At 34.6% G+C, this 13,522-nt stretch overlaps 2 protein-coding genes across 2 annotated transcripts in view; both read left to right on the forward strand.

The window, feature by feature from the left end:
- The window catches only part of LOC134653486 (uncharacterized), a 284,313-nt gene that overhangs the window by 227,252 nt on the left and 43,539 nt on the right, over nt 1–13,522 (forward strand). The window contains exon 8 of the mRNA XM_063508855.1: nt 4,705–4,854. Coding sequence (XP_063364925.1) covers nt 4,705–4,854 — 150 coding nt within the window. The remainder of the gene's footprint in view (nt 1–4,704; nt 4,855–13,522) is intronic.
- Nucleotides 8,351–11,723, forward strand: LOC134653476 (uncharacterized). The gene is made up of 2 exons (XM_063508843.1): nt 8,351–8,716; nt 8,848–11,723. The coding sequence occupies exons 1-2, from the start codon at nt 8,522–8,524 to the stop codon at nt 10,609–10,611; spliced, it is 1,959 nt and encodes a 652-aa protein (XP_063364913.1). The 5' UTR covers nt 8,351–8,521; the 3' UTR covers nt 10,612–11,723.

A 13,522-nucleotide genomic window follows, 5' to 3' on the forward strand; every position in this document is an offset into this window, starting at 1 on the left:
CGTTTCGCCGTGTACACGGGTACACGGGTACACGGATACACGGATCTTAATTACACGTGTACCCGTCTACACGTGTAGAACGGGTCAGAAAACCGTGTACGTGTAGTACGGAAACGGGTACCGAAGACGTGTACACGAAACCCGGACACGACCGCGAGCCCTAGTTACAACTTTTAAGTGTATAAGCTTTGTTATGCAGTTGTTATTTGGACCTGATGCCTCATTCCATACAAAAATATTTTTGTGAAAAAATCTATTGTATCACACACATCACACATCACATCTATTGTTGTACAGTTACAGGGAGACACCAGCCATTGTTAAAAATATGTAATGGTTTTTAATGAAATAAAGAATTTTGTATTTTTGTATTTTTTGTATGTCCCAAACGAATTATCAATTTATTTTTCGCTTTGTGTGTTACCAATTTCAAAATCACGTCAACAACCCGAAAAATCAACTCTTCCGCGCAAGCTAAAGAGTAAATGCATTCCCTCAACTAACTCAACTTACAGCTTGGAGGTTCTTAAGGGGCATTAAAATTCAACGACTAAAGACTGAGTGCCCTTGTTACGTGCATACCGAGCGTCTGTTTATTGAGGCTGGAAGAATTAGGCCCACAGGGCCCACATTATAAATGAATGCAGTGTAGGTCGTAAATATCTACACATTTAGGTTTCGTAACATAAGTGATATAAGTATCTTATCTATGACGTTGACTGTGCGGTCTATAATAGTCTTGTTTCGCTTTATTTTTCTGAGCCTTGAAGAACAGCAAACACGCCAGTAGAGACCATCAGCGTTTTTATAATAATTATAATATATGGTTTCAATATGTATCAAACAGATATTGCTAAGTTCTAATTAATTTTTTATATTTGTATCGGGTTAGAAATATGTATATGTAATTTACGTTTTAGCTAATGCCAATCCTTAATTATGTAATGCTGTATGGCAGTTTTTGGGAAACTTTTGAGTACATATGCGAGTACGAGCGAGATGTATAGAAAATAAATTACGTTCTCGATGGCGTTTATGTCAGTGACAAACTGATGGTAGCCGTACTGTAATTAGTCATGCCCACTAAAGTGCGCGTGAGATGCACTGCTAGCCGTATCAAGGTCGTATCCTCGTGAACAATTTGAACAAATTATTAAATCAGAATCGGCCTCAAAATCTTGTAAATGGTTCCAACCATTACATGAATTTAGTAGCAGCGCTGACTTCGGTAAATTCAGCGAGTTTCTATTAAGTCTCCATTTTCCGGCAACTCTCAACTCAAAACCTTTCAAAGCGCCCATTAAAACTATTATGGCGAGGCATTGAATTCTGTTTTGAGTTGTATCGAGTAACTGTTTTTAATCCTTTCGGAGTAGCGCTCGATTCTTCGCTCTTCACCAATAAGAGGATTGCTCCTGCTATTAATATTTTCCCAAGCACTAGTATTACGAAATGTAATATAATTGCGCCTAATCTAAATAATATAGGTTTCTGTTGTTAGTGTCGACTAAGAACTAGTTTTCTAGGATCATTGCTCGTAACACTAAACTAACTAAAAAATGTTGATACAATTCACTTAACAGTTTTGTGGAAATGTATATACCTCAATGTGGCCCGTTTTGATGTACTGCCGTAACTTATCTTCTTGCAGAAGAATTCTCGCACTTTAATCCTGAATATTTAAACTTAACTGCGAAAATTGCGTCTTAATTTCTTCTAACATCTTTTTTTTTATTACTTTTATTCGCTCGTGGTTCAAGTTGATCAAGATAAACCTTTAATTGCGGCGTTGCTTTGGCCACGTAATCCTATAATACCTCATTGGAATAGCCAAATAGTATTTGTGTTAAATTGAGATCAAGTGATCACGTTTTCGTCGATTTAATTGACTTGATTTTTATACTATACAAGTCAAATTGTGTCTGATTTATTTACTATAATTATAAGTATTTTTTTAATGTTTACCTAGCGGATATTCGGTGAAATATCAAAAAAATAACAGGGGTAAAACGTCGTCCTCGTCATAGATGTATAATGATTTTTTATGTGTTGTTTTTATTATAAAAAAATAGAAGACCTGGAATAATAACAGGGAATAAAAATCGATCAAGCGTGAGTCGTAAGTATTCGAGAAAAAAATAGTTACGAAATGTTTTGTGATTGGAACTGTCGCGTCCATTCGACTTGAAGGCGGGCCCTAACTATTATGTACTCGTAGGTACCATTTTTAGAACTATAGCAAAGATTATTAAATAGAATAGAGTAAACATAATTATGAAGAAAGAAGAACAACGAAATTCAAGAAAGAAGATACGGCGATGTACCGTTCACTCTAAGTATGAACGCCAAGCATATTGATTAGAGTTTGGTGTTCTACCTTACAGTGAACTGTGCCGCTTTATACCAACACTGGGAGAAGAGAAGAATGAAGCGTTATACTATTTACAAATGTAGGTAATTTTGTAATGAATTTGTTAGAAATAAAGGAAAATTTGGAAAAACGAACTGATAAAGTTGGAAATTCGAACTTTATCATACGTCAAATATTACATCTAGATACGATATGGATTAGATATGTCAGTGTTAAAGGTGACATTTTTGGCTTAATGAAACGTCACTTGACACTAACATATCTAATCCATAATTATAGTATCTAGACGTAATATTTGACGTACCTATCTTAAAGTTCGAAACGAGCCGATACATATTAACAGTAATATAATTTTCACTATATCTTTCAAATGCGCCTTAGGACAGACTAAAACAGTGAATTTATCCTTTATTTCTAAGCATAGAATTTACCTACTTATTTTGTGTTGTGGTTCTTCATTTAACATTTTCTGCTACAAGTTGCTTCTGTTACTGACTGTGTATTATGTTATATTTCAAGTGTAATAATTAGTCATGCTTGTAAATAATGGATATCGTCTTGCTTGTAGATACCTATATCACATTATTTTACATAATATCACTATAATTATCTAAGTATATAAACGAAATGTGTCTGTACTTCTGCTAAATATGCATTATAAAATCATATTGGTTTGGTGTGAGATTCATTTTTTTTTATTCCTCGTCATTAAAATGATTTTAAAATTATTAGTAGGCATAGGTACTTATTTTTTAACCTTGAACGTAAATCATTAGGATACAAGTGATATAACATTCGATAGCTAGTTCAAAAACAAATTACGAATAACTCGCCTTAGCAAAACTCATTTATCTGCCGATATAAATTTGAACTAAATTATCTGACGGTATCACAGCTCTGCAAGTTTCTCTTGCTTAGACCCATTAAACTACCCGGTGAAAGCGCTGTGAAAGTGCAGTTTGATTGTTTTATTAGAATATAAATTAGCGCTTTATATAAAAATGTATCTTTTGTGCTTGTGATATACTTAAAAATAAAATGCTACTTCATTTGTAGAAATACCTAATTAGGTAGATAGGTACAACATAAATATTATTATGATAACTAAAGTCTATAAAAAAAATAGACTTCAAAATATTATTGGTTGCATGCAGGTTTATTTACTATATTTTCCTTCACCAAATGGTAAAAAATTCCCGTTCCGTTCTGGAAAAATTACTGCTTTTATGATAATGTTATTACGTTGGTTTCGGTAGATAAGTATTTGATACCTGAAAACCTTTTCCTTTTTCCAGTGAAAAGTAAGATGTTTCCACTGTACGTACACAAAATTGACTCTCATGTCAAAATTATCGTAAAGAGACCGCCAAGAGGTTTGTTTTTAATGAAGCCTGAAAAGGCTCGCCGAGCCGCCGGAAGTGGCCGGTAGCGCTTCTCCCGCCGGATGTACCCTCCCTTTTAATTATTCTAACAATCCAAGTACAATGGAAGTTTTTGAATTGCGGGTATGCTCTGGCCTATATACATACATATACATACCCCGCGGTATTCGGAAAACAAGATCCCTTCTAGACTAGAGAACGATACGATATGTACTAGATACGTTGTAGTTTAGATTTCAACTAGTTCTCTTTTGCAGCTCAATTCGGGCAACAATGTCACTTTGACGTTAAAATATCGTAATAATATCTTGTGGAAATCGTTCAAGAGTATCTCCAGAATCGCGGAAATGTCAAATTTGACAGGCTAGGTCTTAAAAATATCGTTGTCGTATCTTGGTGATGTCTAATAGACATCTAATAGATGTCTAGTTCAAAATCCGAATCGGGCCCATAGTCTATATGCTGTGTATATTGTTGATACTCGTTTGTTATTAGACTACTTACTGAACTATGAGATTTATTTTAAAAGTTTTTCGCGACTCCAGATACCTAGGAATATTTTCTTTAATATAAGTGCACTGGAGTGAATGGAGTGGCGTTCGATCTTTAAAAATTGGTCTGAAATTCTAGGATTATAGAGACTTATTTGCGCATAAAATAATCATGTAGGTACAGCGAGTTGCAAAAGCGCATATACATAATTATGAATTAAATCCATTCGTAAAGTGGTCATACAATTCTGCGGCTCGGTGTACATTATCAGAAATAGCTGACCCCTGATGCAATATTGACAAATATGTCTGCAGCCGACTGTACATATTGAATGCCCTCAAAACGTGTCTTTTACAGCTGTTTTAGAGATCATTTGACTCTCATTTCTAACAGCCTCCTATTAATAATCGCTACACTTACATTCCTAGTTACATTTCTAATACGATTTCCTATTTCCAGATGAATTCTGCGAAGAGTACCCACACAGCCTGATCCCGACGCCGGGGTACTGGATCGAGTGCTCGCGGCAGAAGATCACGACCGATACCATCTGGGACGAGTCCGAGTCGGAGCACGACAGCGGACCTGATCGGGACAACGCAGACAATGGTAAGTTACTACTAGCCTTTATGGTGTCCCACTGCTGGACAAAGGCCTCCCCCCTTCATCTCCATCCGTCTCAAAAAAAAACTCAAAAAGTTGAATATTTCATTAATTTTGTATCAAGCAGAAATATTTGCAAATGATACCACAATGTTTCGAAATAAAGGAAAAGTGGCAAAACTCACTGTATCGGGCGAGACTCGAACTTGCGACTCGGGGACACTACCCCGTCGCTACTGAGCTACCGAGACTTTATTTCTAAACATTATAGAAATCATAGAAACGTGATCAATTAGTAATCTCAGACAACTAGCTTGGTAAAATGCGCAAATAACTGAATAGAACGGAATAGCGGTCCGTCGCCGCTGAAGCGAGAGAAGGCGGGGCGCGAGCTAATGAAGGCCATCTGCACCTCTGGGGTCCTTTAAGATAAAAAAAAATAACACTCATAACTACACGAAGACAGTCACATGACACCGGAACAGGAGCCTATCTTTATTGCAGAAAAAATTAATGCAGAAATATTGACAGCATGTGGTCGGCAGAAATTATGAAACGATTCCCAGCAATAAGGTAGCTATAGGTGAGGATAATTATCTTTATTTTAATAAAGACGAACTAACATACTTAATACGCTCGAGCTGTCCTATTATATATTTACTCCATAACGCATCAATCGTACTTCAGTATAGGTAGATATAATTGTAGCGGTCAAGGTAGGTATGGAAAACGTAGGCCGGCAATTTTTTCCCTGTCACTTTACGCATGATAAAGGATGAACCATCAAATATTACTTAGTTTCTATTTGCTATTTTGGTTCGGTATATGTCTATAATCCAATAATCTTGACTTAAATATAATGTTATGTGTTTAGGTAGTGTGCTTTTCCTGTGCGTATAAATAGAAAAATAAATTTAAAAGGGAGTCCATGCAACGCAAAGTGCCTCATATTTTTTGTAGATGACGCTGTTTATTTATTTGCATTTTGGCTTTGTGCGCATAAGAACTGTCATTCAAAGATTCAAATTACAATTAATGTAGGTATAATAAAGGTATTTCAGGTGTGTATATTACTCGACTACTCTTATATCGTTTACTTCCTTCTAAAAGACCTCTAGATGGTGTGACTTATTTTTTCGGACTTCACGAATAGCAGGCAAAAAGTATTCCTAGTAATCCTATTATTCCACACATAATTCTGACAACTTTTTCACCTCTAAGTACCTACGAGTATTTTTGTAACAAAACCAAACAACAATTTATAAAATAATTACTTATGGAGACACTTTTATAACAGCTTTTAGAAGCTACTTTTCTTATTTCATTTGTTTTGCTGACTAACTTGTTGTTGTCGGAGAAAACCTGTCTCATTTCTTAAAATAAACATACGATATCTTGCTTGTTTTAATAATTAATCAGAGTCCGACTTCAACAACAAAATCGAGGACACTTAGCTTAGTGACTTAAACAGGCTATTCTAATTTTAACGTCAAAAACTAGATCTGAATACGATATGGATCGGATCTGAAGATCGGATCGGATTGGATTTGAAGAAAGGTCACTTTTGACACTGACAGATCCGATGCATATCGACCATATCGTACATAGCCGGATCAAATTTTTGACGTTTATTTTAATTAGAATACGCCTTTTTATCTTTAGTTTACGTCTAGATCTTAGTACCTAGGTATTAATCTGACAATATCTGTAAAAGCAAAGTTGCTTTATTGTATATATACTAGCGGTCTAATACCGGTCCATTTATAATACGGTAAAAAAAACACAGCCATCAGACGACTAATGTAATGGACAAAATAAAAAGACCGAGACGCACGTATTCAGACACAAAAAAGTAATACTCGTTGGGTTTCCGTTAGTGCCCTTACTGCGCTGAATAAAATTTTACGGTAGACAGGTATCAAACAACAAAAAGAATCGTTTGAAAAATATTCCCTCCAACAGTTACAGGTGACGTTACGGGAACTTTTTCTAATTTCAACGGAACGTTATTACGTTAAGACTCAGGGCTGCCAGATCGTAGAATTGGATACGAAATTCGTATAATGGATTTTTTTTGCGTATATATCACGTATAGGTGGTCAATCGGTATAATTGTATACGAAAAAAAAACACCGATGTCAAACTACTGTCAATATTTCAAAAAACAGTGAGTCGATACTGGTATACAATTTAATGGAAGCGTACGTCAACGTCAGGGCTATATTGCGAAAATCGAAGATGACAAGACGCCTTCATTGGAGTAAAAGAGAAAGACCCCCACAATTTGTAAATTTCGGTCTTCGGGGTAAGACCCCAATTTTTAAAATATCGATTTAATATTAATCGTTTTTTTTTTTTAAATTGTGTTCTCGTATAATGCAATCGAATTATATAATGCAAAAAAATAATTGCAGGCACTGGATCGTATAATCAAAAAGTATGTACTGGCAGCCCTGTTAAGACTCTCGTTATTACTTTCGATCCCGGGGAAACTTTGTTTAATTAACTGAAAAGGAACACGCACAATTTAATTGTTGTATCGTTTTCGTTGTTGTCGTGTTTCGTTTGAATGAAGTAAAACTCAATGACAATTAAGCTATAGAGGAAATTAAAAAGGTATTGTTACATAATGAAAGACATTGAATTCAGTGTTGCCAACTTAGTGGATTTTCCACTAGATCTGGTGGTTTAGGCATGCCTTACAGCGAGATTTTTTTGGTTTTAGTGGCTAGTGGATTTTATAGTGGATTAGATTGTTCCAGTTAGTGGTAATTTACGTAATTTAACCGCTAGTGTGATTCATAAAATGCTCTGTATACGTTATAGTTAAAAATGAGCATTTAGGCCCGGAACTTCAAACATGGTTTAAGTTTAGGATGTAGGCAAGGCTCAAATCAAATCTGTCGGGTTGGGGATTCCCCGATTATTGTCTACAAACTTCTTGAATAAACGATTATGAACGTTATTTGTACGGTCATTGGGTTAAGTTAAGTTTGATTTAATTCGCGAAAAGTACCTCCTATTGAATAGAATAGAATAGAATATAATTTATTCGTAAGCACAGACAATACATAATATGACAGAAAACACAAAATAAGATTAAAGTGCCACGAAATGGCCTCATCTCAGCATGTTGCTGGTGGCTTCCAGCGCTGGTCTTCTGATGAGACCATCAAGTGATAAGAATCACGGAGGGTAACAGACAATTGAAGAAAAAGACATCAAATAAACAGATCAGTGAACGGATAGTAAAATAAAATAAAATAAAAGTTACACAGAAGGAATACATACAACATAAACGACTATATTAAATTAAATTAGGACTATTTTATACATAATTATAAAACAAGCATCGTGCTTGCAACACTTTATTTATCTGGTCCAACCATACCTTGGCTGTACATTACAGCTGCATATGCCGCTAGCGCCAACGGTGGCTACACTAACTAAAAAAAAAAAAGGCAATGACAGACCAGACCAATATCGAGCGTATTGACTATTGATCATTTTATTTAAAAATATACTCAGTCAGATCAGTTGATCAGTTCAGTTCAGTGAGTAAAGTAAACTAAACAAACAGTACAGTACAGTTTGCTATTGTTATGATAGAGGATACGTACTTCTTAATCTTACTTGAATGAAAACTGATTTCATAGTAGGTATTTAATTAATTATGCCTAAGCCACAGTACACCCAAAAGTTTCGTGATTTTTGGTTAAGTGTACCAGAACTGAAGGACTGGTTGCAAGTAGTGGAAAGCACTGCCGGTCCAGTAGCTAAGTGTAAATTATGTGGTACATTATTAAGAAATCATTTTGGAGATTTAAAGAATCATGGATTATCTAAAAAGCACCTGCAAAATTCAAAGGTACGTAAATTTTATACGAATTCAGCTTTATGTAAGTGTATACAGGAAAGACCTTTGCGGGCGAATATTATTTAATGAAGTAACACCTTTTCTATTACATTTGATTTATGTAAGTTCTTTTTCTTTCACAGATTGTAACTAAACAACCAAAATTGCCTTTCAAAGTTGAAAGCATGGGGAAAAAGAAAGAAGAAGCCAGGCTAGCATTATATACAGCGGCACATACTAGCATTCGTGTAGTGGATCATTTGGGAGACGTAATTAATCACACGCACAAGGAGGATGACAAAATTCACCTGCATAGGACTAAATGTACCCAAATTATTAAAAACGTTCTAGCACCTCATTTTTCACAAAATTTAATAGAAGATTTGAAAGATCAATTCTATAGTTTATTGATTGACGAATCAACCGATATCGCAGTTCATAAATATTTGGGAATTGTTATTATTTATTACAGCTGCACTCACAAAAAAATTATATCTACATATTTAGATATCCCAATGCTCTACGAGTGTGATGCAGACGGCATTGTTGCCGCCATAAAAGCATCACTCACACGATTCGGTATACCCCTAAAACATTTAATGGGCATTGGAACTGACAATGCTGCAGTCATGGTTGGAGTTAATAACGGTGTGTATGCCAAACTGAAAAGAGAACTACCGAGTCTAGTTTTGGTGCGCTGCATTTGTCATTCCTTACAATTAGCGGTCTCAGCAGCAACAAAGGAGTTCTTACCCAGGAATCTCGAATTCATTATTAAAGAAACATATGATTGGTTCAGCCGTTCTTCATCAAGGCAAGCTGCCTATAAAGAACTATACAAACTAATAAACGATGGTCATGACCCTTTAAAAATTGTTCAGTCTTGCCAAACTAGGTGGCTTTCTGTAGAGTCCGCAGTTGCACGGATTTACACACAATGGCTGGAACTGAAAACACATTTTAATATGGCAAAATTAAATGAAAGATGCTACACAGCCGAATTGCTGCATGCAATGTACTCTGATGATGTGAATTATGCATACATTTCATTTATATATCCAATTCTCACTAATGTTAACAGGGTTAATAAATTATTTGAATCGAAAGACGCAGATCATTCTAAACTGTATGACGAACTGACTAATTTAATTGATACACTTGTTGACAAGATAATATTGCCTACCCAGAAGGTAGATATTTTTACGCAAAATATTCAAGATTTTATAGATAATAAATGCTATTTGGGGTACAGATTTGAAACTCAATTGCAAACAATGAAAGATAAAGGACTTCCGCCAAATCAAGAAGAAATAATCCGCAATAGGTGCATCCAGTTCATTGCATCTTTGATTCAAGAATTGAAAAACAGATTGCCCGAAAACTTGAAACTCATGAAAAGTATTAAAAAAATCAGCGTAGAACACGCACTATCTCATAACAAAGAACCGATTACTGAATTGATGTTGCATTTTAACAAAAAACAAGAAGATATTGCGAAGATTGACGAGCAGTGGCGTCAAATACATCTACTCAGTTGGAAAAATACAAAAAATACAAAGGAATTTTGGTACGAGGTATTGAAATTCAAAGATATAGCAGGAGAAAATAGATTTCAAGATTTGGCGACATTTGCGGTATCTTTATTAGTTTTACCGCACTCTAACGCTGATGTAGAACGATTGTTTAGCATGATGAACGTTGTCAAGACTAAACAGAGAAACCGAATGAAGTTTGATCTCCTTTCTTCAATTGTCACTGTTCGTGCAGGCTTAGCACGTGAAGGCAAATGCTGCAATAACTACACATTACCAAATACTGTAATACAAAAAATTGGAACTAAAGAAATCTATTCTTCCCAAACTGAACAAGCAGATGAAACAGACTCTTCTGATGATGATCATTTTTAGTTTAAGCATTAAATAATGTCATGATAATAACCTGTTGTTTGTATTAAATGAGCGTGCCACCATCATTCACAATGAAACCCTTTAATTTTATTAATTTTCTTTATTTAGGATTACCAATACATCTTACATGCTCTTAAATCTTTATAACAATCATGATTTATGCATATCTAATTATAGGTAACCACAACTTATATAAGTGTCCTGTACCTGTGAACAATAGTGAACATGCAGTAAACTTATGGCAGTGGCTATATGAATTAAATTGCTGGTCCATTTACATTAACTGATGCTATTATTTGACATCTTGACAATTAGAATGATGTTAAATACATAGTTGATAACAATTATTAACTACTTATATACAAATATTTCCTATAAATATTTTATTAAGTGTCTGCTACCCTAAGGTTTTCTGGAAGAGATCGCTTTTTAGCGATAAGACTGCCTGTTGTTGTTACCTATATTGTTTTCCTTACATATGTTTACGTTAAGACTCTGTGGTGCACAATAAAGAATACTTACTTAATTTACTTAAGTACCCTATGTATACTATCAAAGCAATATACATATTTGCTGTGTTTTTTTATCATTTGATATGAAACTTTGCAGAATTTACTGATACAATTTATAACATTAGTCCTAGTCACTGTCCTAGTCAATACTTCGGAGTTCGTCAATATCTGAGCAAAGTATGAACATTTCAACCATAGAATTACTTCAATACAAAACTAGAGTGGTGTTCACTTAATTGAAATTTTGCTTAGACATAGAGAGTGAGAGAGGGCTAGAACTGCAACATATAAATATTTACTACTACATTGTATGATTAGTAGTCATGAAAGAATTAAAAGTCGTGCATATTCTATATTATTCAAATAATGATTTAATCGAACTTTTTAATAATGAAATGACAATTACAGTACAGTATTTTATTGTCATAGCAAATCAAAATCTAAGTACTCTATTTTATTATTTTTAATTATTCCTACTCTGTTTTAAATTTAAAATCTAATATTTTCCCGCTTTCCTTTACCACACCGCGAGTTGAACGCCCTACCGCGTTCCAACGGGCGAATTAAAGAACCTAGTGATTTTACTATAGCGAGTTTGCAGCTATAGCTGGTCAACCAAATCTTGTCAGTAAAATAAGGCGCGAATTTCAAATTTTCTATGGGACGATATCACTTCGCGCCTACATTTTTCAAATTTGCCGCCTTTTTCTACTGTCAAGATCTGGTTGACAAGGTATATATAACACTACGCTTAAGCACGCGACATTTCACAAGTATCGCAGATGGTTGTCGCTCATGAATAAGTAATATTTTGTGTCGCACTGTAATTTCTAGTGGAATTCTGGTGGTTTGAGAGCCCGACAAAGTTTAGTGGTTTTCTGGTGGTTAATACGGCCTTATTTGGTGGGTTGATAAAAATAAAGTTGGCAACACTTGATTGAAATAAGAGTATGGGTTTGAGATGAAACGAACAAAGCGAGTTCCGTAATAGGATCACATGAGTGTTTTAAATGCCTTATTATATTAAACTTACATAATATATGTGTTCAGGAACCGCATGTTACGACGAAAGTGGCAGATAATGTATAAACATCATTACAAATTAATTTTATACAAATTAATTGAAAGATAATCTGAACGTCAAATGGCATTAAATTAAACTATTTTCACATATGCCACGCTATGGTAGTTTTTTTTATTCAGAGACAAACTAGATAATTATATATAGGTAGTTGCCCTACTGATTCATAATAACATTAATAATCCTATGGTGTAAAAAAACTCTGAATGTCCATTTCATAACTAAACTGTTACAACCTTAAATGTCGTGTAGCACATTAGTTTGCGAAGACACTAAACGCTCATAACGATGAATTTGCTTGAATAGTTATTTATGTCATAATTAAACACGATACTTATGAAGCAACGTACCACGCAAATCTACCATTTCTATTCTCGTATGACAGTTAGGAAAGGAAAGTAAACATAATGTAACGAACAATTCTCAAAAAGCTTGTACATTTCGGTCACATCTTAGGTTTCTTTAAAAATTGGTATGCTGGTAAAGTACATGAAGCTGAACAACTTCCACCACATTTCCCAAATTTCTAAGAAACATTCCTTTTTTGTTACCAAATGTGTAAGTAAGGAAATCTAGTAACAAAAAAGGAATGTTTCTTAGAAACATTCTGGGACATTTTGGGCAATGTGGTGGAGTGGAAGTTATTCAGCTTCATGTACTTTACCAGCATACCAATTTTTATAGAAATCTAAGATGTGATCTAAATGTACAAACTTTTTGAGAACTGCTCTAATATTGTATACGATAGGCATAAGTGAAACTTACGTACCTTACTCAATCTTGTTTATTATATCTTGACACTCGCTATCTGCTATTTCACAGCTATGAAATTGTTTTTTAATTCGATTCCGTTGTAAGTTGTAATTTACTTTAGTACTACCTACCTAATCTACCTATCTAAATATCGTGTTGCCATCAATGATTTATAACTCAAGATAGGTTATAGGCGTTCCAAAATTGAAGCGCTTAACTTGTGACAAATTGGACAAGTTTCCTTTAGACGCGGCTGGACAAGCGAGAAATGTGCACGTGCTAACGAGCTCCCGCACACCGAAAGAGAAAGAGACGACCTTATATTTAACAACGAGTGTGACAAAGATGGATGGAATGAGAAAACTAATCAAAAATAACAGATTTCTTCGTAGGCACAGAAATAAATATGGAAGTATTTTTTGTGCTCCTCAAGCATGAGTATTACCTATCTATGGTTATATAATATCATTGGTTGCCATACATATACCTACATTCAATAGTAATAGAATTTGTGTACTTCCAAGTAGCGTGTATTATTATTCAAAGTTGTAATAAATATCAATTG

This window comes from Cydia amplana, chromosome 13 (assembly GCF_948474715.1).
Source record: "Cydia amplana chromosome 13, ilCydAmpl1.1, whole genome shotgun sequence".
Lineage (NCBI taxonomy): Eukaryota > Metazoa > Arthropoda > Insecta > Lepidoptera > Tortricidae > Cydia > Cydia amplana.

Excerpts from the sequence above, each read along its gene's own strand:
- LOC134653476 (XM_063508843.1), top strand. The coding sequence starts at position 8,522 with ATGCCTAAGCCACAGTACACCCAAAAGTTTCGTGATTTTTGGTTAAGT. Across the intron at positions 8,717-8,847 it reads AGCACCTGCAAAATTCAAAG|ATTGTAACTAAACAACCAAA; the intron begins GTACGTAAATTT and ends TTTCTTTCACAG.